The sequence below is a fragment of the Schistocerca gregaria genome, chromosome X (assembly GCF_023897955.1).
Source record: "Schistocerca gregaria isolate iqSchGreg1 chromosome X, iqSchGreg1.2, whole genome shotgun sequence".
NCBI classification, from domain to species: domain Eukaryota; kingdom Metazoa; phylum Arthropoda; class Insecta; order Orthoptera; family Acrididae; genus Schistocerca; species Schistocerca gregaria.
The window spans coordinates 409,091,135-409,116,023 of NC_064931.1; the positions used below are offsets into that span (position 1 = coordinate 409,091,135).

The 24,889-nt window shown below is 40.3% G+C and overlaps 1 protein-coding gene across 2 annotated transcripts in view; it reads left to right on the forward strand.

The window, feature by feature from the left end:
* The window catches only part of LOC126298720 (polyamine-transporting ATPase 13A3-like), a 218,197-nt gene that overhangs the window by 113,950 nt on the left and 79,358 nt on the right, over positions 1-24,889 (forward strand). For both annotated transcript variants that reach the window (XM_049990147.1, XM_049990146.1), the window contains one exon: positions 13,886-14,074. In XM_049990147.1, the coding sequence (XP_049846104.1) occupies positions 13,886-14,074 (189 nt within the window). The remainder of the gene's footprint in view (positions 1-13,885; positions 14,075-24,889) is intronic.

Sequence of the window (24,889 nt, forward strand, 5' to 3'; positions counted from 1 at the left end):
TTCCTAGAGTTTTTTGCTCCGGATAATTGTTCCTGTCATATCCGTGAATACTGACCCTTCCTCATGGGACACCCTGGATGTGACAAAGTAATACCTTCGTAGTGGTAAGCTGGGTGCAGTATTTGTAGAAAATGGTATGTGGTAGCAAATAATACATCAGTTACATACTCATATTAATTTAAATCATTTGTAAAAGAAATCCAGGTGTATCTATATAATATTTTAACTAATTTTTATTTTGGTGTTAATGCAGTCCCTATTAACACTCTCTGAATCAATTAACTGACTCGTGACATGATCCAGTATCATTGTAGTTTGTCACAAGAATTTTGCACAAAATAATTCTTGTGCTGTTTGTGCAAGAATTTAGTCACACAGGAAATTTAATTAAAGGAAATGTAGACATTCAGTACTGTGGCTGCTAATATTTATGGCTGAAAAAAGCTGTGACAGAAAACTTAAAATGATAAACCCTTTCTTTTCTCCAGTAATTTTTTTGTTAGGGAGAATGAAATTGAATTGGACTGGTTGCTTAAGTATTAAAATTATGTAGGTTGCTTCAAGTGTTACAAAATGAATACTTTGTCTATTAGAGTTGCAAACAGTTAACACGCATTCTGTTGAATATGGAAATAAATGGAGACTTTGAATATCTGCTAATTTGTGTGCTCTGTGGTGTAGATAGCACGAGTGGGTCTGTTCAACATTGGCTAAATTTTTGTATTTTCAAATATTCTTAAATTAGTGCTCTCTTCCACTGAAAAATCTTGGAAGTTTGTATTAATCAGGAACAAGTTGTGTATAAAAATATGCCCCAAGTAGGAATGAGCACATTCGTAACATGAAAATCTCGTTGCTTACACAGAAATATCTGGTAGTTAAACATACTGCGCAGCTACTGAGGCAAATAAATTCTCTCTTTCAGCAAATAACAAACTTTTAGTGGTTTATAAGACAAGAAGTATATAATTTGCATGCCAAATTTGGTGGATAATAAACATGTTTCTCTTTCTTTGTTGTTTGTATTCTTTAAATGTTCCATAGTTTTTGTGATCTACCATAAATATGAGAAATATTCCCATACAGCATCCTCATGTAATAATACTATGGTCTAATTGAAACTACATGTTAGTTATCATCCCTCACATGTCTCAAGAGTTGTCAAGTGCTCCTCAGTTAAGGTTCAATCAAATGGGGACAGAGCTGTCTCCACTGCCAGAACACACACTTATAGTTATTAAATGAAGCAAAAGCTGAGTATGTCAGTGGCTGTACAATGAACATATCAGAGTTAGTCATAAAGTTTTAATTATTGCCTCAAAAAATTGAGTTAAATAATTAATAGTACATGTTTTAGCACGTGCCTGTCCTTGGTCCCAGTACATATTGAAATCACCATACCAAAAGAACCATAGTATGCCCCTGCAGTAGTCAAAACAAAATGGTGTAGCCCACTGCTAATGTGGAGTATCATGTGGTAATTATTAGGCACAGTGGTCTAGCAATAAAGTGTGTGTCTGGAAATTGAGAGTTCATGGGATATAATCTTATTTGGACCATGGATTTTTCAGTCTGTGTTTTAACCTAGCCTTCACATCTCAATGATATGAGCAATCAACAGAAATGACACATGGTTTAGGTTCCATGTTAAACTTCTGTAAGTCTCCTTGCCTCTGTTGGATTAACTGGGCTATGTTGGGTACAAGCATGTTGCTGAAGTGCCATCCAGTTGAAAGTCTTGCACTAGGCCAATCAGCGACATGAAATTATTATGAATAGTGCAGCAGTTCATGCCAGGTTTGATGGAAGTGTGTGGCAACAGATGCTTCCACTGTGGTCAAACAAATTTAAATGGCAAAGAGTGAAATGGCAGGCTGTCTCTCTCTGAAGAACTGGGAATGACCAGAAAAGTGGAACCTCTGATGCTCAAAGACTACTGTATCGCAATCAAGACAATAGTGAAAATAAGTTGTGGATCAATTTTCAACAATTGAACATGACACAGATCACCTGCTTGGTTCCATGACAGTGCGCACACATTCAAAAAGCATGCCAAACAGAGGCAGCACCAGAAATGTCTGGCTCATCTCCAGATGGACCTCTTTAGCTGCTTAAGGATACAGGGTACTTATTAATGGTGGAAAAATCGATTTTTTTAATGACTTTATTAAATTCTATAGTCTTTCCCTATATATAATCATAGGGTTTCAAATGAAAAATGACCTATATATACCAAATTTTAAAGTTACAATCATGTATGCCACCATACCCCCTTTATTTCTGTTACAGAAACCAGTATTACTTCGAGAGGAAAAAAAAAAAAAACCTGTGAACTTTCTGTTTCCAGTTATTATACTTACGATACATTATATATGTTGGTAACAGTGCTGGTTTCTAGTGTCTGTAAATGATTACCTTTGCTAGTATTTACTTTTGTTTCACTGAAGCAGTTTGTTCACATGTTACTGAATGTTTGTTGCCCAAGTGCTACATATATTTGTGGAAGTACATATCCTTTAGTGTGCAATAAATACAAAATATGCCAAGCATCAAGAAATTCAATTAAAGGAAATTCAGTGGTAACTAGTTCACAAACAAAGCAAGCCACACTGTTGAAAGTAAACTAGGTATAAGTTGTTCAGGGAAGAAACTCCCACATGGCACACCTCCTGGTGATTAAAATTTTTGTGTTGACAATGACACTAGTTGATGTGGGCCACACAGACTTGCAACCTCAAATTCAGTAACACGGTTGCAAAATTGCCCAGTGTCACGGTAGCATTCCCATCTCTCTCTCCTCTAGCAGTGCAATAAGCCACCAAATTTTCCCCTCAGGCAGCAGAATGACCTGCTACACAATCAGCAGGTCGGACATGATGCAAAGAATACTCACACGAAGATTTTTTACATCCCTCCAGCCAATAAACATCTGAATCTTCATCTGCCACCTGCAAACACTTCAACGAATCAAACAAATTAATGGTCTCCTCCTTTGCCAACTAGGAAAATCTTTTTCAGCAGTGTCGCTGCATGATACCCCTCACCCACCCTACCTCCATGTCATCCATGCACACTGCCAATCGTTTTTCTGCCTTGGAATCCGCAGTCCAACTGAGGGAGAACACTGACACCTCTGTAGATCTCATGGAGCAGGATCCTCCAGCCTCTGCACACTGTAGCAGAGTGTTTTCGAAGGCTGGCACTCAGCAATTGCCAAGGTGACACCCCCTCATTTTTTCCCTCCTCCCCTTTCCCCGTCATGACTCTCCTTCAATGGAATGTTCTTGACCTTAGATCCTACAAGGAAGAATAACAGCTGTTCTTAAAATTGCAGCACTCACTTGTTCTGTGCCTCCAGGAAACAAAATTGCATCCTCATGACTGTTTCGACCTCTTGCATTTCTTTCTTTCTGGTTTAATTTGACCCTTCTACCAAGGACAGCATTCCATCTCATGGGGGAGTCATGGTGCTCATCTGGGATGATGATCATAGTCAAACCATCTCACTGAACACCCATCTGCAGTCTGCATTTTCTTTCCTCACTTCACCTTTTCTCTTCGTACTGTCTACATCCCTCCATCATTTGGTGGCACCAGGATAGATTTCCTCCAGCTTATTGGTCAACTCGCTCATCCATTTTTGCTGCTCAGTGACTTTAATATGCACCATCCCCTTTGGGGCTCTCCCAGAAACTGGCCAAGAGGTGCCATCTTGGCTGACTTTCTCAATCAGCTACACCTCATTTGCTGTAACAGTGGAGCACCCATGTCCCTTTCAAACTCCATGCACACCTATTCCCATTTGGACCTCTCTTTCTGCACTGTCGAGCTTGCCCATCATCTCGAGTGGTCTATTCTCTGACACACACTTGAGCAACCATTTTCCATGTGCTATCAATTTGCTGTCTCCTACCCCACCTATGTGCAAACCCAAATGGCAGATTTCTAAGGCTGACTGGAGGCTTTACTCCTCCCTGGCGACCTTCATCGAACAAGATTTTCCCAACTGTGATGACAAAGTCAAATACCTTACACACGTTCCCCTTACTGCCATGCAACATTCCATTCCTCGCACTAATTCTTTACCGTGCCATGTCCCAGTACCTTGGTGGGTGGAGGCATGCCACAACACAGTTTGCACATCCTACGAAGGCGAACCACATTTGTCATAAACAGTTGTCTGTGCAGTGTCGTCAAATTCTTTGGTATAGCAAAAAAGCTAGCTGAATTTCATTTACTAGTTCTTTTAACAATTTCACCCCCTCTTCCATTGTGTGGACCAACCTCAGACGGCTCTCTGGGACCAAGGCCCATTCCCCAATTTGCGGCATGACTACAGCAGGTAATTTCATAGTGAACCCTGTTGGTATCTCCAGTACCTTGGGCCGCTATTATCCAGAGATTTCGAGCTCCCCCACTATCATCATGTCTTCCTCCATTGTAAATGAGTGAAGGCAACTCGGGTGATACCGTTCTTCTTTCAGAATCATGAGTGCTACTATGCTACTTGTTCTTATGAGGGAGCTAGATCATGGTCTCACTTCATGCCAACCCTTAACTCCAGGGCCAGGCAATGTTCACATTCAGATGTTGCAGAACCTTTCTCTTGTGGGCCAGCACTTTCTCCTTCATGCATATAATCGCACGTGAACAGAGGGCACATTTGCCAGGCATTGGCATGAAGCCACCGCCATACCCATATTCAAGGCCGGTAAGAACAAACACCTTCCTTCTAGCTATCATCTCATTTCTCTCACCAGCTGTATTTGCAAGGTGATGGATCTTAAGATTTCTGCCTGGCTGGTATGGTGGCTCGAGTATCATAATTTACTAACCACTGCACAATGTGGATTTAGAGTGCGCCATTCTGCAGTTGACCATTTTGTCACTTTGTCAACTCATGTCATGAATGGTTTTCTGTGGAAATATTGGACTGTGGCCATGTTTTCTTGATTTGGAAAAACGCGTAAAACACTTGCTGGAGGACTCATACCCTCTGTACACTCTCCACGTGTGACTTGAGAGACCTCCTGCCCTGTCTCCGTCAGGAATTTTTAAAAGACTGAGTTTTCAAGGTGCATATGCATTCTGCCTTGTTGGATACCTTTATCCAGGAAAAGTGTGCATCAGGGTTCTGTCCTCAATGCCATCTTCTTTGCTGTCGCCATTAACCCTATTATGGCCTGTCTCCCACCGGGCATCTCCAGCTCCCTTTTTGTTGACAATTTTGGTATGTATTGCATTCTCCAAAGGCTTGTCTCCTTGAGTGGCATCTTCAGCCATGTCTGTCATCTTTACTTGTGGAGTGTTGACAGTGGCTTTCACTTTTCCACTCACAAAACTGTCTGCATGAATTTCTGGAAGCTCAGTGGGTTTCTTTCACTGTCCTTAAACCATGGCCCTGTTTCTCTTCGATTCACTGAAACTATGAAATTCCTGGGGGCTCATGCTTGATAGGAAACTTTCTTGGTCCTTGCACGTTTTACCTGGCTGCCCACTGTACCCAGTTCCTCATTCTGCTGCATGTCCTCAACGGTACTTCCCAAGGTGCAGATAGGACCATGCTCTTCCATTTGTACCAATCCCTTGTCCATTCAAAATCAGGCTGTGTGTGTTTCGTTTATGCATCTGCATGTGTGTCCCTCTTATGCCGTCTAAATAAAATTGTGGCATCCGTTTAGCCACTGTCACCTTTTACACTAGCCCTGTTGAGTCTAAAGGCAGAAACTGCCAAATCACCATTGTCATACTGACGCGATGTTCTCCTCAATGGATATGCATGCCATTTGTATGCCATGCCTTGCCTATCATCGTATGTGTCATTCTTCAATGTCTCCTTTGACAGCCTGTATGGGGCATGTCTCTCTTCTGTGTGACCTCCTGGTGTTCACATTTGGCTATTGTTCTGGCAGCTTAACTTCATGCTACCTGCCAATTTCATGATGGATGTGAATCCTTCACCACCTTGGCTTCATGTGGCGGCCCTTGTTCACCTTGGATTTCATTCGCTTCCTAATGACACTACTACAGACTCGCTCTATTGCCATAGTCTCACAACCCTCACACAGAACTTCGCAATAGTACCTTCATGTACACTGATCGTTCTCATACTTACCGCGGTGTCAGGTGTGCCTTTGTAATTGGCACCAATGATTTTCAGTATCTACTTCTGGAACACTGCTTGGTGTTAACAACAGAGCTCTTCGTTCTGCCACGCAGTACATCCAGTGACACAACTTTTCAATTGTCATTTGCTCCAACTCTTTCTGTCTCTTCAGAGCATCTGCATGCTGTACACAGCCCATCCCTTAGTGCAACAGATCCAAGAAAGCCTGCAACTTGGGCTTAATGTGTAATCGCTTTTAACTCCTTTTTCATCTTAGTGTTGTACAGTTGTGACATGGGTGCATACGACTTAGTTGTTTTTGCACCCTAAAACAAAATAAAACAACTATAAAAGAGTGTTACAGCAACCAGGTGTCAATGCAGCACCACAGGTTCAGCAGGTAGCTGGGCCTGTCATATATATGATATTAAATGTGTCTGATCACTATGAAGGGTAATTTGAGTACTGTGCAATATTGGGAGAAGATTGTCTAGTCTATTGTCTGGACCTGCAGGCAGCATTCCAGTGACTTGTTTGTTTTTCAAGACAATAATTCACATGCATGCTGCAACCATCTCACGAATGCCTTCAAGCAGGAAACAGAAATTAGCCAGATGGAATTATTTGGGTATCTACGGATACAGACCCAACTGAGCATGCTTGCTACTTGCAGTACATTGTTGCAGGAATCCTCACATACTTGAAATACTGAGGAAGACTGCCTTCAGCGAATGGCTTGAGCAGCAATGTCTCAGCCACATTGAGGGTATAATACCAAGGAGAATCCAAACATGTTAAAATGCACAGGGTGGAACGACACTGCATTAAATATTACCCAGAAACAGATTTTGATTTCACAGGTGTACATAGGTGTGCATTTTTGAGCAGATAGCCTTTTTTAGTAACACACTGGTTACTACTCCTAACACCAGCAGACAGAAGTCGTGTCACTGCGGCATGCGTAGTGCGTGTTGACATTCAAACGGCATGCCCACAACTACCTGAGGTGACTGTAAGGAGCAGCGCAGTCATTTACCACTGTCACCTGGCCCCTCATGAGTGTGCAGCACCACAGCAGCAATATCTGAAGTGGACAGCGTCTTTATAAGGACAGGCACAGATGTCCAGGGCATTATTTGTTATTGTATTTGATATATGTGCACTGCTTGCTTTGTGCTCTTCTTGGTGTCACTACATGATCCTCACTACTTGCTTTGTGCTCTTCTTGGTGTCACTCCATGATCCTCACTACTTGCATTGTAACCGTGTTGATGTCACTCTTTGACCCAATAATTTTAATGCATGTGTGTCTCCTTGTGTTCCTAGTTAGAATACAAGTCACAACTACTGAGGGTTGACTTTTTGCATGTTCCAGATTCTGTGGTTTTTCTGCTGATTGGCTCTTCCATAGAGGCTCTACTCATATCACTTCTGCAACAGCAGCAGGCACATACAACCATGTTGGAATAGTTGTTGGCTACATTGAACCAGGCTCCACCACCATTTGTTCAACCTTCACCATTCCCACCCTGTGATGAATCCACAAAAGACTGGAACTCATGAAAAGTGGCTCAGCTGACACTTCATGGTGTTCTGAGTGGGAGGTCACTAAATTTCTTTTCTTATAATGCCTCCTGTACCAGTTATCTCCTCTATAGGAACCAGTGTCACTTTCTGTTTATATGTGTAGTTTTCTGTCCTCCTATCACTGCAAGCATATGCTTATGATATCTGTAGCCCCTGGAGGTGGACCTCTTGCAATAAAAAGTCACTTATCTGTGGCATATCAATCTCTTGCACCTGTTGCTGCAGAAACATGCTCCTTTTGTTCGGTCTGAAGCTTGTGAGCATGCTTTAGTCCAGTGTAATGATTGTGTGTGCTCCATGCCATGTCTTGAAACATTTCAACCTGGCGAGCATCTGATCCCAGCCATGGGAGTGTCCAACTACGTGTTGGGAGGTGGTTCTGCCATCACCATTCAGATGGCTCCTAACAGCCTATTTCCTTTGCATTGAAAAAACTCAACACAGCTCAGCAACATTATTCTCAGGTAGGAGAAAAAGCTCTTGCTATTGTCTATGCCTTAAGAAAACTTCATGTATTCTTGTATGGTACAAAATTTCATTGAATTACCGACCATAAGCCCTTGGTTTCCCCTTTTAGCCATTGTGGTCCTTACTGGACAAAGCCTCTCATTGCCTTCAGCATTGGGCTCTGTTCTTATCCCAGTACAAATTCCATTCTTGTTCCATGTTGCAACATGCGAATGCAGATGCTCCATCCCAGCTCTTCATGGACCTGGACTCCTCATTTGACCAGAAAGGACTGCTTTGTTTCCTTCTAGATATGGAGGTGAAGCACACAGTGGATGGCTTTCCCATCAGTCTCTCCCATTTTGCCCCTGCTGTGGCGGTGGATCTGATGCTGTGGCAGGTCATCCGCCTGATAAAACATGGGTAACCTGACCATCTGAAGAGCTAGGCATTGGAGCCGCCTTAGAATTATTCTGCATTGCACCATCACTTTCCCCTCTTGGAGGGTGTTATTTTTCTCTTAACAGAAGGGTTCCCTCCCACATCATGGGCCCAGCAGCTATGCACCGGGAGGTCCTGTGCATGTCACATCAGGGTCCCTGGGGAATCTCTCCAAAAAACTATTTCCAAGCCAATACATGTTTTGGCCAGGCATCCATTGGCAAAACCTTGTTGCAGCCTGCCACAAGTGTTGAGGTCAGCAGGCAGCACTGTAAGCTGTCCTTTCACCATGGCCTCCACTTATGCAGCCGTATGTGTGTGTCCACAGCTGTTGGCAGTGGGTGCTTTTTCTCAGTTTTGTTATGTTGTTTGTTGTCCTCTGCAACAGCAGGTACCACTATCAAGGCCCTATCACAGATATTCTTCATAAAAGACTTTCCTTGCCCTCGGGTTTCAGACACTGGTCCTCAGTGGCACAATCTGTCAAGGACTTTCGTAAGCACAGTGGCATACACCTTGTCACAGTGGCATGCACCTTGTCACAGTGCCACCATTCCCTCTACAGTCAAATTGTGAGGTGAAACGTCTTGCCCGTATGTTTCAGACTCAGATGCACAAGTACTTAAAAGATTTCCTTGCCAAAGAGATTCTCATATTTTTTCTCTAAGCTCTTGCAGAACTCCTACATGGCCAACAGCCGTGGATGCCTGACAGGCATCCCTCTGTGGCGCTGGTTTCGTTGACATTAATGCCTGGCACACCAGTCTGGGCCAGTGAGTTTGGGTGTTGCACTCACTAGATTCTGGCTGTCGCCCACAGCCCATCTGGTCACCACATCTACGTGATTCACACCGAATATAAACTCGTGGCACACCACCATAACCAATTACGTCCCAGGATGGGTACAGGGCCCCGTCCTTGGGCCGTGTGCCCGACACCTTGTTCTTTGTCTGTCTGGCCATTCTGGAGTCAGGTTCCGCCAATCTTGGCAGTCAAGGCTTTCAAAATGCTGATGGCAGTTCGCTTCCTGTGGCAAGTGCCAGCACCTCCACTGCGATGAGCAGGTGCTGGCAGCAACGGGGACTGAAGGCTGGTCTCTGTCAATAGAGCGCCTCTCCTCCCCAGTCCACCACCGTCACTGCCCATGTCCACACCAGTCATTGTGGAATCTGCCGTCGAGATGGCTCCCTTCCCCATTGCCAGTCCAGTCATCCGTCGCCACAGGGTCTACAAGGGGTAGGGGTACCTTTGTTCCACTCATTTTTTCCCTTATGCATCAGTCTAGATTGGAAACTTCTTACGCCTTTGGATGTCACCTCTGCAACACCACACATGCCATGGATGTCTCAGCAGTCACAGCATCATGGATGGCACTGTCTGGTCTTTGGCCAGTCGTTGTGGCCGAGCTGTTCTAGGCGCTTCAGACCAGAACGGCACTGCTGCTATGGTCGCAGGTTCGAATCCTGCCTCTGGCATGAATGTGTGTGATGTCCAAGTCTAGGGGACTGATAACCTCAGATTTTAAGTCCCATAGTGCTCAGAGCCATTTTGGCTGGTCTTTCCTCCCAGAAGGAATGAGGAGTGTAGTGACCCACTGGTCACTATACCTACTGCCAGCAGACATATGTTTGGCCACTACAGCAAGTGTAGCGCATACCAACATTCAGACAGCACACCTACAACTACCTGAGGTGGCCGCTAGGGGCAGCCCAGTCACCGATCACTGTCACCTGGTCTGCTGTGCACATGTAGCCCTACAGAATCAACACCTGAATGGAATAGCATATTTATAAGGAAATGCACAGGCCTCTAGACACTCATTTGTTAATGTATTTGATATGTGCACACTGCTTGCATTGGTTTCTTGTTGAGTTCACTATGTGGCCCAATAAATTTGTCTTTTTTTCACATCCATGTGTTTCCTTGCATTCTAAGTTAGAAGACTTTTATTTTGGTTATTGTTACTTATTTGTCACAGTAAAGTGTGTGTTTTAATTTTATAAGACTTTCTTTTAGTCCCTGCTCCTCTTGAATCTAAGCCCATGCATGTTTACAGATATGCAGTTGGAGTAAATGCTTTTCTGGGTAGTTTAATTGTGCCTGAAATAGAGACTCTTGTGAACCACTCACAAATATTTATGGCCATCAAATAGTTTCGACTCAACTGGTGTCATATTAAGTGACAATAATGATTGTTTATATGATTTTAAAAAAATCAAGATTTGTTACATACTTTCATAAATTTATCTTGTAACCTACTGTCGCTAGAAATATTTCCAGGTTTCCCTCTCAAAGCATTCCTACATATGGAACACAAATTGGCATGATTATCCTTTCAATACAGTGCCTTGTGCAATTTTATTTTGTGTTGTTTTTGGACCTCAGATCATCAGTCTTCCTCTTCAGCTATGTTGTATGTAGTCAGATATAATAAAAGCACATAACACTAGTTAACAAATTTAAACTTCTTTTTCTGCATCTGGTTTGTAAATGGGTGGTTTTACTTAATTTTGGGGTGCTGAATACACTGGTAAAATCAGTTTTTTCTCTATGATGTCACATTTCTGAGATACACAGCAGAATAAATAATGGTAATAGCGAAAATTGACACAATTAAGTCAAACAAAAATATACATTGAGAACGTTTGAAATCAATGCTATTTTGTATGTATATATGGGCATGATGCCAATAAAAGGTTCAAATTAGTTCAGAAGATATTTTCACCTTTAATCGTCTTTGGTTTTTGAAAAATGTGATGACAGAGCTTTTCTTCTGTTTGCCACTTCATCACTCTCCTAACAAGACCCTAGCAGTGGTCACCCACCATCAAAGGGTTCCAATGGCCTTGGTAATGGTGCTCCATGATAAGAATGTCTGAAAGCTTTCAACATGCTCATCGCTAACGGCTCCCAAATTTTCCGGGAAGAAATCAAGTTGAGAATGTAAAAAGTGAGTTTTAACTGACATTCTACACCACATGTTCTTTTAGTTGTCCTACAGATCATTCACAATGCTAACATAGTTTTAGTATTTTCTGTTACCCAAAAAGCCCTTCGCAATTGCTTTAAAAGAAGATCAAGCAGCTAATTGGATATCTGTGAGTTTGGTATCAAAGGTTGGAACTTTCAGCAGTTTTCTTATTTGTGGTCCAACAAATATACCCTCTTTCAGCTTTGCCTCACTTAATTTGGGAAACTTTTCTTTTAAGTGATTGAAAGCCTCACATTCTTTATCCAGAGCTTTCACAAAGTTCTTGATAAGACCCAACTTGATTTGAAGGGGGGCAAAATGATTTTATTGGGCTCAACCAATGGGGTATTGTTCACATTTACATTTACAGGAACATATGACTTCCTTATAAGTCATTCCTAGACTGTTTAGTGGTTCTTGGTGTCACCACTTTCCTAAAGGCACAAAAGCAGCAGTATTTCGGGAATCCAGCCTGTGAACCTGTAAGGAGTGCAACAACTTTTAAATCACAGCAAAGCTGCCATTCATGAACCTTATATTTGATTGCCTCTAGCAGCAAATCCATGGTTTCATAAGTTTGTTTCATGTCTACTGTGTAATTCAAAGATACCAATGGAAATGCATTGCTATTATGCAGTAGTACTGCTTTCAAGCTGGTTTTACTGGAGTCAATAGTTACCACTCCTGTGGATTATGTTGTATACCTAGCTGCATCATCAGACCATTGGCATCTCTACATACACACACTGAATTCTGCATATCGAAATACTGAATGAAGGAAGCACCTCTTCATCTGAAACAGGAAATTGTTGTCCCTGGAGCTAGAAGGTTGGATTGTTGCAGTCTTGACGCCAAGAGTTCAGCTTGCTGTTTTGCAAGTTTTAGATCGCAAACCAAATCGTTCGGTTCCTATTGATTAAAGAACTGAAGCAAAGTGTCATGATACTGAGGACAGTACTCTTTTATATGTTCAATACTTTCTGATTAACTTGATATGCTGTCTGGTCCTGTGGCTTTCAAGATACAGACAGGAATAGGCAATATCTCATCATGGGGAACAGACAAATGCACTGAAGATATATTTGGATACTTTATTTTATGTCTAGTTTTGCTTGAATGTTCCGAAATATTTGTAAGACAGAAGTAACAGTCTGAATAATGGTCATTAGGCTCACACCACACCATCAGAACAGCAAATGGCATGGCTCGGCGTTTTCCTTTCAACCACTCAGTTAATGTTGTAGTATAGTTTGAGTTGCAAAATTTTTATCTTGATCACCAACAGGACAATCAAAATGCAATTTATATGCCTTCTTAACCAAATCAGTGATTGCTTTTCTTTGGGCATTTGGAGTGAATTTCCCACACACATAATGAAAATTGTTGGGGTGGTTTAGACAGCAATGAGATTTACTAGTTGCCATTTTTCTTAGTGTAAGTTTTAAACACACTGAGTTTGCAATATCTTGCACACCACTGAATTACCACACCAACCATTTACTGATGAATTGTAGATCTTCTAGCTCTCCTCTGCAAATCAAAAGCAAACAACATCAAAACAGAAGAACAGCAAAAAGCAACATACTGAATACGAAAAATAAAAAAAAAAAACCTTTAAACACTCAAAGACAGTACATTTTGACAGGTATATTTGGATTCTACACACCAAAATACATACTACTCAATGTATCACATCCCAGATGCAAAATGGCAGGTGACTAGTTTAATCATCAGGTGAGGTATAGTTTGAAAAAAAAAAAAATAAACCAAAACTGTGCTTCAAGGCACAAAGAAAGAACAGATTTTATTTTCCATTTAGACTGAATATATTTGTAAAATTGTGACTGGTTTGTTTCATCAAACCGCCTTCACATGGCTAAATCATCTTAAGATATGAGTATGTAGGCTACAAGAGTAACCAGTCAGTTTCTTTATTCATATTTACACGCTACATCATAAAACGGGGATAAAAATATACATAGTATGCCATATAAAATATTATTCTGTGAGTAGTATTGTTCACTGGAACAAATTTGTGTGTAGAAACTGACAGATTACTCTATTAGTTGATATACCTAGACGTTAACATCATTTGATGAAAGCACAACTGTTCTCAGAATAAATGCAATGTAATTGCATAACAAAATTTGTTGTACAACAACGGATTGCAAATTTCCTCCAGTAAGGACAGTATGTCAATTTCTGTACAGGCACAAAGTGTCAACTAACAAATAGTTCTTATCATACTGTTGGATTTGAAACTGTCTGTAAAATGATGATTCTAAACATGATCTTTCACAAATATGGCTTTTCAATATTTTTATGTTTTACAGGCGACCTTGAAAGAGCTGATATTGCGGACATTGGATGTCATCACAATAGTAGTTCCACCATCATTACCAGCTGCCATGACATCAGGCACGGTTTATTCACAAAATCGTTTGAAGAAGCTGGGTGTGTTTTGTATTTCACCTCCCAGAATTAATGTTTGTGGAAAGATGAAAGTTATATGCTTTGACAAGGTAAACTGTTTGTTTGGAGTTACTTTTATTGAAATGTAATGCTATTTTGTGTGTGTGTGTGTGTGTGTGTGTGTGTGTGTGTGTGTGTGTGGGGCCAGTCATTGTTCATGAACAACTTGATATAACCATTTCATTCTATTCTGGAATGCTAAACAGTGATTACACAATAGCTGATAAATTCCTTTTTTCCACAGGAATTTCTTATTGTGATACTTTTGTTATTACTCTGATAATTGACTCATTGTTTCATATTTGGATTATTTATCTCATAACTCATGGAGTAGTAAAGTTACATAACCTAAGAAGAGTACCAAAAACATTCAACATATTTTGCAGTGTGTGTGTGTGTGTGTGTGTGTGTGTGTGTGTGTGTGTGTGTGTGTGTGTGTGTGTGTGTGTGTGTGTTCCTTCCAATTTAAGTTGTTCGTAATTGTAATACCTAGGTATTTAGTTGAATTTATGGCTTTTAGATTAGACTGATTTATCATGTAACCGAACTTTAACGAATTCCTTTTAGCACTCATGTGGATGACCTCACACTTTTTGGTATTTAGGGTCAATTTCCATTTTTTGCGCCATTCAGATATCTCTTCTAAATTGTTTTGCAGTTTGTTTTGATATTGGTGATTTTTTTATTAGTCGATAAACAAGTGTCATCTGCAAACAACCAAAGATAGCTGCTCAGATTGTCTCCAAAATTGTTTATATAGATAAGGAACAGCAAAGGGCCTATAACACTACCTTAGTGAACACCAGAAATCACTTCTATTTTACTCAATGACTTTCTGTCAATTACTACAAACTGTGACCTCTCTGACAGGAAATCACAAATCCAGTCACATAACTCAGACGATATTCCATAAGCATGCAATTTCACTTTGAACTGCTTGTGTGGTACAGTGTCAAAAGCCTTCTGGAAATCCAGAAATACAGAATCAATCTGAAATCCCTTGTCAATAGCACTCAACACTTCATGTGAATAAAGAGCTAGTTGTGTTTTACAGGAACGATGCATTCTAAACTCATGTTGACTGTGTGTCAATAGACCATTTTCTTCTAGGTAATTCATAATGTTCAAACACAATATATGTTCTAGAATCCTGCTGCATATCCACGTTAATGGTATGGGCCTGTAATTTAGTGGATTACTCCTACTACCTTTCTTGAATATTGGTGTGACCTTTGGGTACGGATCTTTTGTCGAGCGAACGGTTGTATATTATTGTTAAGTATGGGGCTATTGCATCAGCATACTCCAAATGGAACGTAATTGGTATACAGTCTGGGCCAGAAGACTTGCTTTTATTAAGAGATTTAAGTTTCTTCACTACTCCGAGGATAGTTACTTCTACGTTACTCATGTTGGCAGCTGTCCTCAATTCAAATTCTGGACTATTTACTTAATCTTCTTTTATGAAGGCATTTCAGAAGGCTGTGTTTTGTAACTCTGCTTTGGCAGCTTTGTCTTCAATATTATCTCCATTTCTATCATGCAGAGAAGGCATTGATTGTTTCTTGCTGCTAACATGCTTCTCATACAACCAGAATCCCTTTGGATTTTCTGCCAGGTTTTGAGACGAAGTTTCATTGTGGAAACTGTTATAGGCATCTCGCATTGAAGTCCATGCTAAATTTCAAGCTTCTGTAAAAGATCGCCAATCTTGGGGATTTTGCGTCTGTTTAAATTTGGCATGTTTGTTTCGTTGTTTCTGAAATAGTGTTCTAACCCGTTTTGTGTACCAAGGAGGATCAGCTCCATCGTTTGTTAATTTATTTGGTATAAATCTGTCAATTGCTGCCGATACTATTTCTTTGAATATAAGCCACATTTGGTATACAATATTATTAATTAGGAATGAGTAGAGATTCTCTCTCAGGAAGGCATCAAGTAAATTTTTATAAGCTTTTTTGAATAGGTATATTTTTCCCTTATTTTTCGAGGATTTGGGGATTACAATATTCAATCTTGCTACGACAGCCCTATGTTCACTAATCCCTGAATCAGTTTTGATGCCCATTATTAACTCAGGATTATTTGTTGCTAAGAGGTCAAGTGTGTCTTCACAACCGTTTACTATTCGCATGGGCTCATGAACTAACTGCTTCAAATAATTTCAGAGAATGCGTTTAGCACAATTTTGGATGATATTTTATGCTTACCTCCAGAATTAAACATGTATTTTTGCCAACATATTGAGGGTAAATTAAAGACACCACCAACTATTATCGTATGAGTCGGGTAGGTGTTTGAAATCAAACTCAAGTTTTCTTTGAACCTTTCAGCAACTGTATCATCTGAATTGGGAGGTCGGTAAAAGGATCCAATCATTATTTTATTCCGGTTGCCAACAATGACCTCTGCCCATACTAACTCGCAGGAAGTTTCTACTTCAATTTGGCAACAAGGTAAACTACTTCTGACACCAACAAACACGCCACCGCCAACCGTGTTTAGCCTATCCTTTCAGAACACCATTAGGTTTTTCGCAAAAATTTCAGCTGAACTTATATCTTGCTTTAGCCAGCTTTCAGTGCCTATAACGGTTTGAGCATCAGTGCTTTCTATTAGTGCTTGGAGCTCTGGCACTTTCCCAATACAGCTACGACAATTTAAAACTCTTATACCAATGGTTCCTGTATCTACGTTCTTCTTGTGTTTAGCCTGCACCCTTTGTGACTGAAGCCCTTCTTGTGTTTTCCAGAGACCCTCTAACCTAAAAAACCGCCCAGTCCATGCCACTCAGCCCCTCCTACCTGTGTAACCACCTCCTGCGTATAGTGGACACCTGACCTATTCAGCAGAACCTAAAACCCCATCACCCTTTGGCACTAGTCGACGAATCTGCAGCCTACATGGTCACAGAATCGTCTGAGCCTCTGATTCAGACCCTCCACTCAGCTCTGTACCAGAGGTCCGCAATCGGTCCTGTTGACTATGTTGCAAATGGTCAGCTCTGCTTTCATCTTGCAAGCAAGACTGGCAACCTTTACCACTTCTGTTAGCCGCTCGAAACCAAAGAAATTTCTTCTGATCCAAAGTGACACACATCATTGGTACTGACGTGGGCAACCACCTGCAGTTGGCTGCACCCTGTGCTGTTCATGGCATCCAGGAGGAATCTTTCCACATCTGGAATGACTCCACCCGGTTTGCACACAAAGTGCACATTCGTTTTCTTACCCTTCTTGTCAGCCAAGTCCCTAAGGAGTTCCCAACTACCAATAATCCCACCCTCTGCGATTGCATGGATCTTGCAGGCTGAGTGGCTTCCTCTGAAACAGGACAGGCGACAGAATCTGGCTCACCTACTGTGTCAGTCACAGACAGCACCTGGAACCTGTTTGTCAGACAAACCGGGGAGGTCTTATGTGCGGCTGCCTGGAAAGTCTTTCGCCGCCTGCTTCGCCCCAGGGAGACCTCCCACTCTACCACAGCTGAAGGGTCAGCCTCAGTGCAAGCAGTAACTGGGTTGGCCACCAGTGAGGAGCGATCGGAGGACTCTGACGTGCTGGACGTCCGTTGGATCCCCACAGTCGGCCCACAACAGTGGTGCCCATCCACTGCAGCCTCAAGCTGTGTAACCGAAGCCATCACTGCCTGAAGCTGAGAGCGAAGTATCACCAACTCGGCTCACATCTGCACACAACAATCGCAGTCCCTGTCCATACTAAAGACCGTGGAAAACTAAACTATGCAGATAAATGGACTATCGGCACGTGATGCACAATTCTAGATCCTGATGGAAATGCTCAAACTGTGTCTAGTAATATGCAGATATTCTAAAACCTAACTACCGAAGCACTCAGATGAAACTATATAATTTGCCCCTGATTAGGAACTTGTAATATGTCACAAAATCGGTTTACTTTCCGACGCAGACGAAAACGTGACAGCTGTGGCTATTGGATATTAAATTTACACACAGAAACTCAAGAAACTACACTATTAAAGCACACAGATGATACAATAAAATTCGCCTGTTATTAGGAACGCGTAAGTGACACATTATTGGTTACTTCCCTGTTTTTGTGTCTGTCTCGGTCGACTACTGCTGATTGTCACTCAGCAGAGTAATGAGAATCTGTTCTTGTTCAAAACCTGTTTTTAGCCTAGATTTGTCAGTAGCACAATTGCCATTAATCCAAGTAGAGTTTGTGAGTAAAGCTGGAGCAGTGTAGCAGTCTTTGTCATTGTTAAAGCAATCTCAGTGGCAGGCAGTGAGCAAGCATAGCAACACAAGTGGTAGGTATGCTGTGCTGCATGTCTTTTATCTGTGGTACACAATGATCGCTCATGCTCTATGAAATCTTTGCCTTTTTCCCACATGGTGGCATGCTGCCTCCTGGTGATTGATCTCCAAGGGCTGCATGGATATCTGTGGTTGTGCAGTATCAGTAGTGCTGCTGCATTGTAAAGAATCAATAAATAGTGCTGAATACAGAGTGTAAAGTTTCATACCAGTCAATTTTTTTTTCTTTCTTTTTTTTTCAATGTACATGATGAACCAGAACTCCACCACAAATTTTTAGAGATTCTTCACGGATTTTTTCCAAGTATTTTGATATAATGGACCCATGGTCTCTGGTGGCTCATTACAGATTAATTACATTTTGTTTGATTTCTTACCCCGTATACCAGTATTGCATTGAAAATATCTGCATGACTGTGCAGATGTTGACATTATGCACTGTGTGTCTTGTTTGGAAACAAACTTGTTCCATTCAGTCACAGTACTTGCTGTTGACAACAGTGTTGCCTATTTTACACTTGGTGCTCAAGCCTGCATTCAGTATTGCTCAGTCCCGTCTCATGTTTGTTTTCCTGACAACGTTAGTTGTACATTAACAGTGATAAATGGCAGTATGGATAGGTTTACTGATGAAGAATCAGCCAATGTGTGTCTCGTGTATTGGTTCACTGAATGGAATGGAAAAGTGGCATGACTGTGCAGGATCTAGGGATCCTCACAGTAACCTCACAGTATATATATTCCCTTATGAAATTTGTTGATAATAATCCAACCCAATTCAAAAGTAATAGCAGTGTGCATACCTATAACACCAGGAGAAAGGATGATCTTCACTATGCAGGGTTAAATCTGACTTTGGCACAGAAAGGGGTAAATTATGCTGCCACAAAAGTCTTTGGGCACCTACCAAACAGCATCAAAAGCCTGACAGATAGCCAACTAACATTTAAAAATAAATTAAAAGAATTTCTAGATGACAACTCCTTCTACTCATTGGCTGAATTTTTAGATATAAACTAAGTAAAAAAAAAAACTTAATCATTAGTGTCATGCAATATTTTGTGTAATGTAATTTCTTGTACAGACATCTTTTATTAACCTGACACGTTCCACATCATTACGAAGTGTCATATTCATGATCTATGGAACAAGTATTAATCTAATCTAATCTAATCTAATCTGAGCCATTCCCACACCTATGACAACAACACAGCATTTTTGTGTGGTTACACTGGTGCTTACAAATAACCAGGTCTTTTTGTTATCTACATCTACATACATACTCCGCAATCCACCATACGGTGCTTGGCAGAGGTATATCTGTGTTGGTATTTGCTTTTTCAGAGGTGTGAAAATATTTTTGCAAAAACATAAATTCTGGTAAAAAATTGAATAAATAATATTTACATATTACTCTGTAATGGACCACCAGACAGCCTAAGTCCCTTACACCAAAATACTTAGAAAATATCCTGGAATAACCTACATAATTTTGTCATTGGAGTTGTAGTTTTACTGTATAATATTAGGGGCTTTATTATTCCTTCCTGTAGTCTGTGTATCTTGAATATTCAAGTGTGTTCAGTTTCATTGCTGATAATAATTTGACAACAAAATTAAAGAATGTGCCAGAAAAGTGGAGAAATGAAATACGAAAGATCAAGAAAGAATTCTTCAGACAAATTAAATGTTTATTTTATTTTATTATTGAGAAACCTGACAAGAAAACTGTAGGCTTGAAAGTCTAAAAGCTGAAATAAATAAGCATGTAAAATCATCATGTAAAGATAGTTATTTATAATACAATAGAAATTAAAGAGACTCCAACACTGCTATAAAAATTGTGTTATTTTACTTTGTATGATGCAATACAATTTTTGGCCTCAGTTTATATACTTTTATAAATGCAAAACACTAATGTAGTTGGAGCTCTAATTTACCATACCATAATCTTCCATTGTGAAATTATTTCACTGAAAGTATGTACAATCAGCTGCCTTTAGTTTTTTGCATATGCGTCTACTATTGATTTATTCATCACACATGTTACACCAACAGCTCCTATGATGAATCACTTTATTTTTGCAACCACTGTCAACTGCAACTGATCATTCACAGATGCGAAAAAGGTTTATCTTCTCGATATTTGTGTTCGGCTAGAAACCTAACATCCAAAAAATACCTTTGTAATCTTGGCCCCAGATACAGATGTATAACATCACCATCATTATTCTTGGAATATTGTACATAAATCAGAAATTTTTCTGCTATGTCATGACTCTGTACATCACACTACAGCAGCTCTATAATTCCCAGTCAAGGTTGAAATTTTCATGTGTGTTGCATCAGGTTGTAAACTTTTAGACATCGTGGCTGCAACCATACATAAATACTAAGTTCATACAGAATTTTATAATGATGGTGATGTGTCACAGTTGAAACTCATTGCACAAATAAAGTTATTTATTATAGCAGCTGTTGGTGGTTCAGTACGAATTTCAGTGAACTCTTACAAGCTATGGAGCACCACTTACTGAAAAAAACCTTTATCAGTTAGTTTCATGTCCTGTGGATCATTTTGCATGATAAATCATGATGATGTGGAACAAGTTATTTTACATTAACATCACAAATTAATTTATAAGTATGGGTACATGTTGAGCATTTATAAGAATTTTTTTTAACATACAGAAGTCAGTAATTCCTACTCACCACTTGTTACACATTGCAGTTATACAAATTCTTCTATGGGATAGGAGGAGTTATCAAGTAGAAACTTTTTCAGTTTGTTTTTGAATTTTACATTGCTATAAAGCTAATTGCAAAAATCCCCAGATAACCATTATTTCCAGAAAAACTGAGGTTAAAATTGGCACAGATCACAGTTGAATGTAAAAATTGTGAAAAGTGGCTATTGGTTGTATGAATGTGATGAAACTATTTGATTCTCATTAGCAGTATAACTTTGACAGTTTAATGAAAGTAGAGAGCAAGGTGATGTATTGCATAGGGCAATGTACACACAATGGGGATGACAGGGCTCAAATACCTGTCCAATCGTCCAGATATGTTTTATCCATGGTTTCCCCAAATTGTGCAAGTTAAATGCTGTGATAGCTCATTTGCAAAATGACAAGGCAAATTTCCACCTTCAGCAGGACGTTAAACCTAAACTTCCATTCATCTTGCAATAGGTGTTATCACCATCAATAAAAACAGTTATCATAATTTAGTGTCTTTTCTAAACTGCAATGGTATGGAAAGGGTAATTGCCACTTACTACTTAGAGGGTTCACTGAGTTGCAAACAGGCACAATTAGAAGACTGCTAAACATATAAACTTTTGCACAGTAAAGTCCTTCTGAAATAGCACACACACACACACACACACACACACACACACACACACACACACACACACACACACACACACACACACACACTCACCGAAGCACAAATCGCGCGAAGGAGGATTTAATGTCCGAAAGCTTAAATTTTTAGCAGTCTTTTAACTTTATCAGCTCAACACTTCCTCTATGTGGTTAATAGCAATATAGCAATCTATCCTTTTCATGTTGTTGTTATTAGATCTTGTGCTTTCCATTTTTCTACAATGTTTATTTATTCATTGGTAAAGGAATTAAGTATGATGGATGACCTATTGTTATTTAACAACCTATCAAAGATTTACATTTGATAAGTGGGCCACAGATTGTAGTACACAGGATGATATCTATTTTTTTTACATGCCGTTAGTTACAGCATAATTGCCTCTCAAGCAGTAATTATTTTTATAGGTAATAGTTGTTGTTGTCTTCAGTCCTGAGACTGGTTTGTTGCAGCTCTCCATGCTGCTCTATCCTGTGCAAGCTTCATCATCTCCCAGTACCTACTGCAGCCTACATCCTTCTGAATGTGCTTAGTGTATTCATCTCTTGGTCTCCCTCTAAGATTTTTACCCTCCATGCTGCCCTCCAGTATTAAGTTGGTGATCCCTCAATGTCTCAGAACATGTCCTACCAACCGATCCCTTCTTCTAGTCAAATTGTGCCACAAGCTCCTCTTCTCCCCAATCCTATTCAATACTTCCTCATTAGTTATGTGATCTACCCATCTAATCTTCAGAATTCTTCTGTAGCACCACATTTCGAAAGCTTCTATTCTCTTCTTGTCCAAACTATTTATCGTCCATGTTTCACTTCCATACATGTCTACACTCCATACAAATACTTTCACAAATGACTTCCTGACACTTAAATCTATACTCGATGTTAACAAATTTCTATTCTTCAGAAACGCTTTCCTTGCCATTGCCAGTCTAAATTTTATATCCTCTCTAGTTCGACCATCATCAGTTAGTTTGCTCTCCAAATAGCAAAACTCCTTTACTACTTTAAGTGTCTCATTTCCTAATCTAATTCCCACAGCATCACCCGACTTAATTCGACTACGTTCCATTATCCTCGTTTTGCTTTTGTTGATGTTCATCTTATACCCTCCTTTCAAGACACTGTCCATTCCGTTCAACTGCTCTTCCAAGTCCTTTGCTGTCTCTGACAGAATTACAATGTCATCGGTGAACCTCAGAGTTTTGATTTCTTCTCCACGGGTTTTAATTCCTACTCCGATCTTTTCTTTTGTTTCCTTTACTGCTTGCTCAATATACAGATTGAATAACATCGGGGAGAGGCTACAACCCTGTCTCACTCCCTTCCCAACCACTGCTTCTCTTTCATACCCCTCAACTCTTATAACTGCCATCCGGTTTCTGTACAAATTGTAAATAGCCTTTCGCTCTCTGTGCTTTACCTCTGCCACCTTCAGAATTTGAAAGAGAATATTTCAATCAACATTGTGAAAAGCTTTCTGTAAGTTTCCAAACGCTAGAAATGTAGGTTTGCCTTTCCTTAATATTTCTTTTAAGATAAATCGTAAGGTCAGTACTGCTTCACGTGTTCCAATGTTTCTACGAAATCCAAACTGATCTTCCCCGAGGTCGACTTCTATCAGTTTTTCGATTCGTGTGTAAAGAATTCACATTAGAATTTTGCAGCTGTGGCTTATTAAACTGATAGTTTGTTAATTTTCACATCTGTCAACACCTGCTTTCTTTGGGATTGGAATTATTATATTTTTCTTGAAGTCTGAGGGTATTTCGCCTGTCTCGTACATCTTGCTCACCAGATGGTACAGTTTTGTCAGGACTGGGTCTCCCAAGGCTGTCAGTAGTTCTAATGGAATGTTATCTACTCTGGGCACCTGTTTCGACTCAGGTCTTTCAGTGCTCTATCAAACTCTTCACGCAGTATCATATCTTCAATTTCATCCTCATCTACATCCTCTTCCATTTCCATAATATTGTCTTAAAGTACATCGCTCTTGTACAGACCCTCTATATACTCCTTCCACCTTTCTGCTTTCCCTTCTTTGCTTAGAACTGGGTTTCCATCATAGGTAATAGACTATTGCTAAATGTCCATAATGTGTGTCTTAGTCAACAGACTTGAGGTTATTTCTCTAATTAAGACTTTGCTGACATATTAATACTAGACAGTATTTGTACTTGACTATACACTCATTAGCAGTGGAATGAAAAATAGCTGGAACTGGTTAGTCTGGAACTGGCAGTAGGTTTGACAGCCAAGCAGTAGGTGGAAAAGACATGATAGCAGCACATTTGATCTCATTATGATTGTGGGTGCCTGATGCATGGGACTCTGTATCTGCCAATTCAGGCAGGCATGTCGTTTTTCGCACATCACCATCTTAGGACTGTAAAAAGAGTATGTTGATTACTGGGGCATCACCTGTACCAGCAGAATTTACTACTGTGAGCAACAGCCTGTTGATGATAAGGTCCAGTACTTACTAAACCACAGCTCCCCACATGTATCTCAACTTATTGCATGTCACAAAGCACAAGGTTTAGCATGGAAACAAGAACACTGTCACTGTGTGCTTGACGTATGGAAAAAGGTTGCTCATGCTGATGATTTACAGTATACCGGGTGAGCAAAAAGTCTGTATAAATTTGAAAACTTAATAAACCACCGAATAATGTAGATAGAGGGGTAAAAATTGACACACATGCTTCGGATGACACGTTGTTTTATTAGGAAAAAAAAAACAATGTTCACAATATGTCCGACAGATGGTGCTGGACAGCGAAACATCAGTGACTGCGTATGACAAGCGTGTATAAAAGGAGCTGTAATGAGAGAGAGAGAATTTGATGCGCTAGCAGTCACAGCATGTTGACGTTGCCTGAAAAGGCGCTTTTAGTGAAGCTGTATTCTCTGAATGGGGAGTGTACTAGTTCAGCATAACGATCGTATCACCATAGGAAGGGGATTCAAATAGGTAAAGGTCCATTGACAAATGCAGCTGTGGTGACAATGTTTTCGAAGTTCAAAGCCACGGGTAGTTTAGACGATAGACCCCGTAGTGGCTGACCAAGCACAAGCCGTAATGCTGCTGAGACAGTTCAGGAAGAAATGGAGACTGCAGCGGGTTCGTCTATGCACAGGGAAGTCATCGCTTGTGCAGTCGCACGTCGCACCGGCAT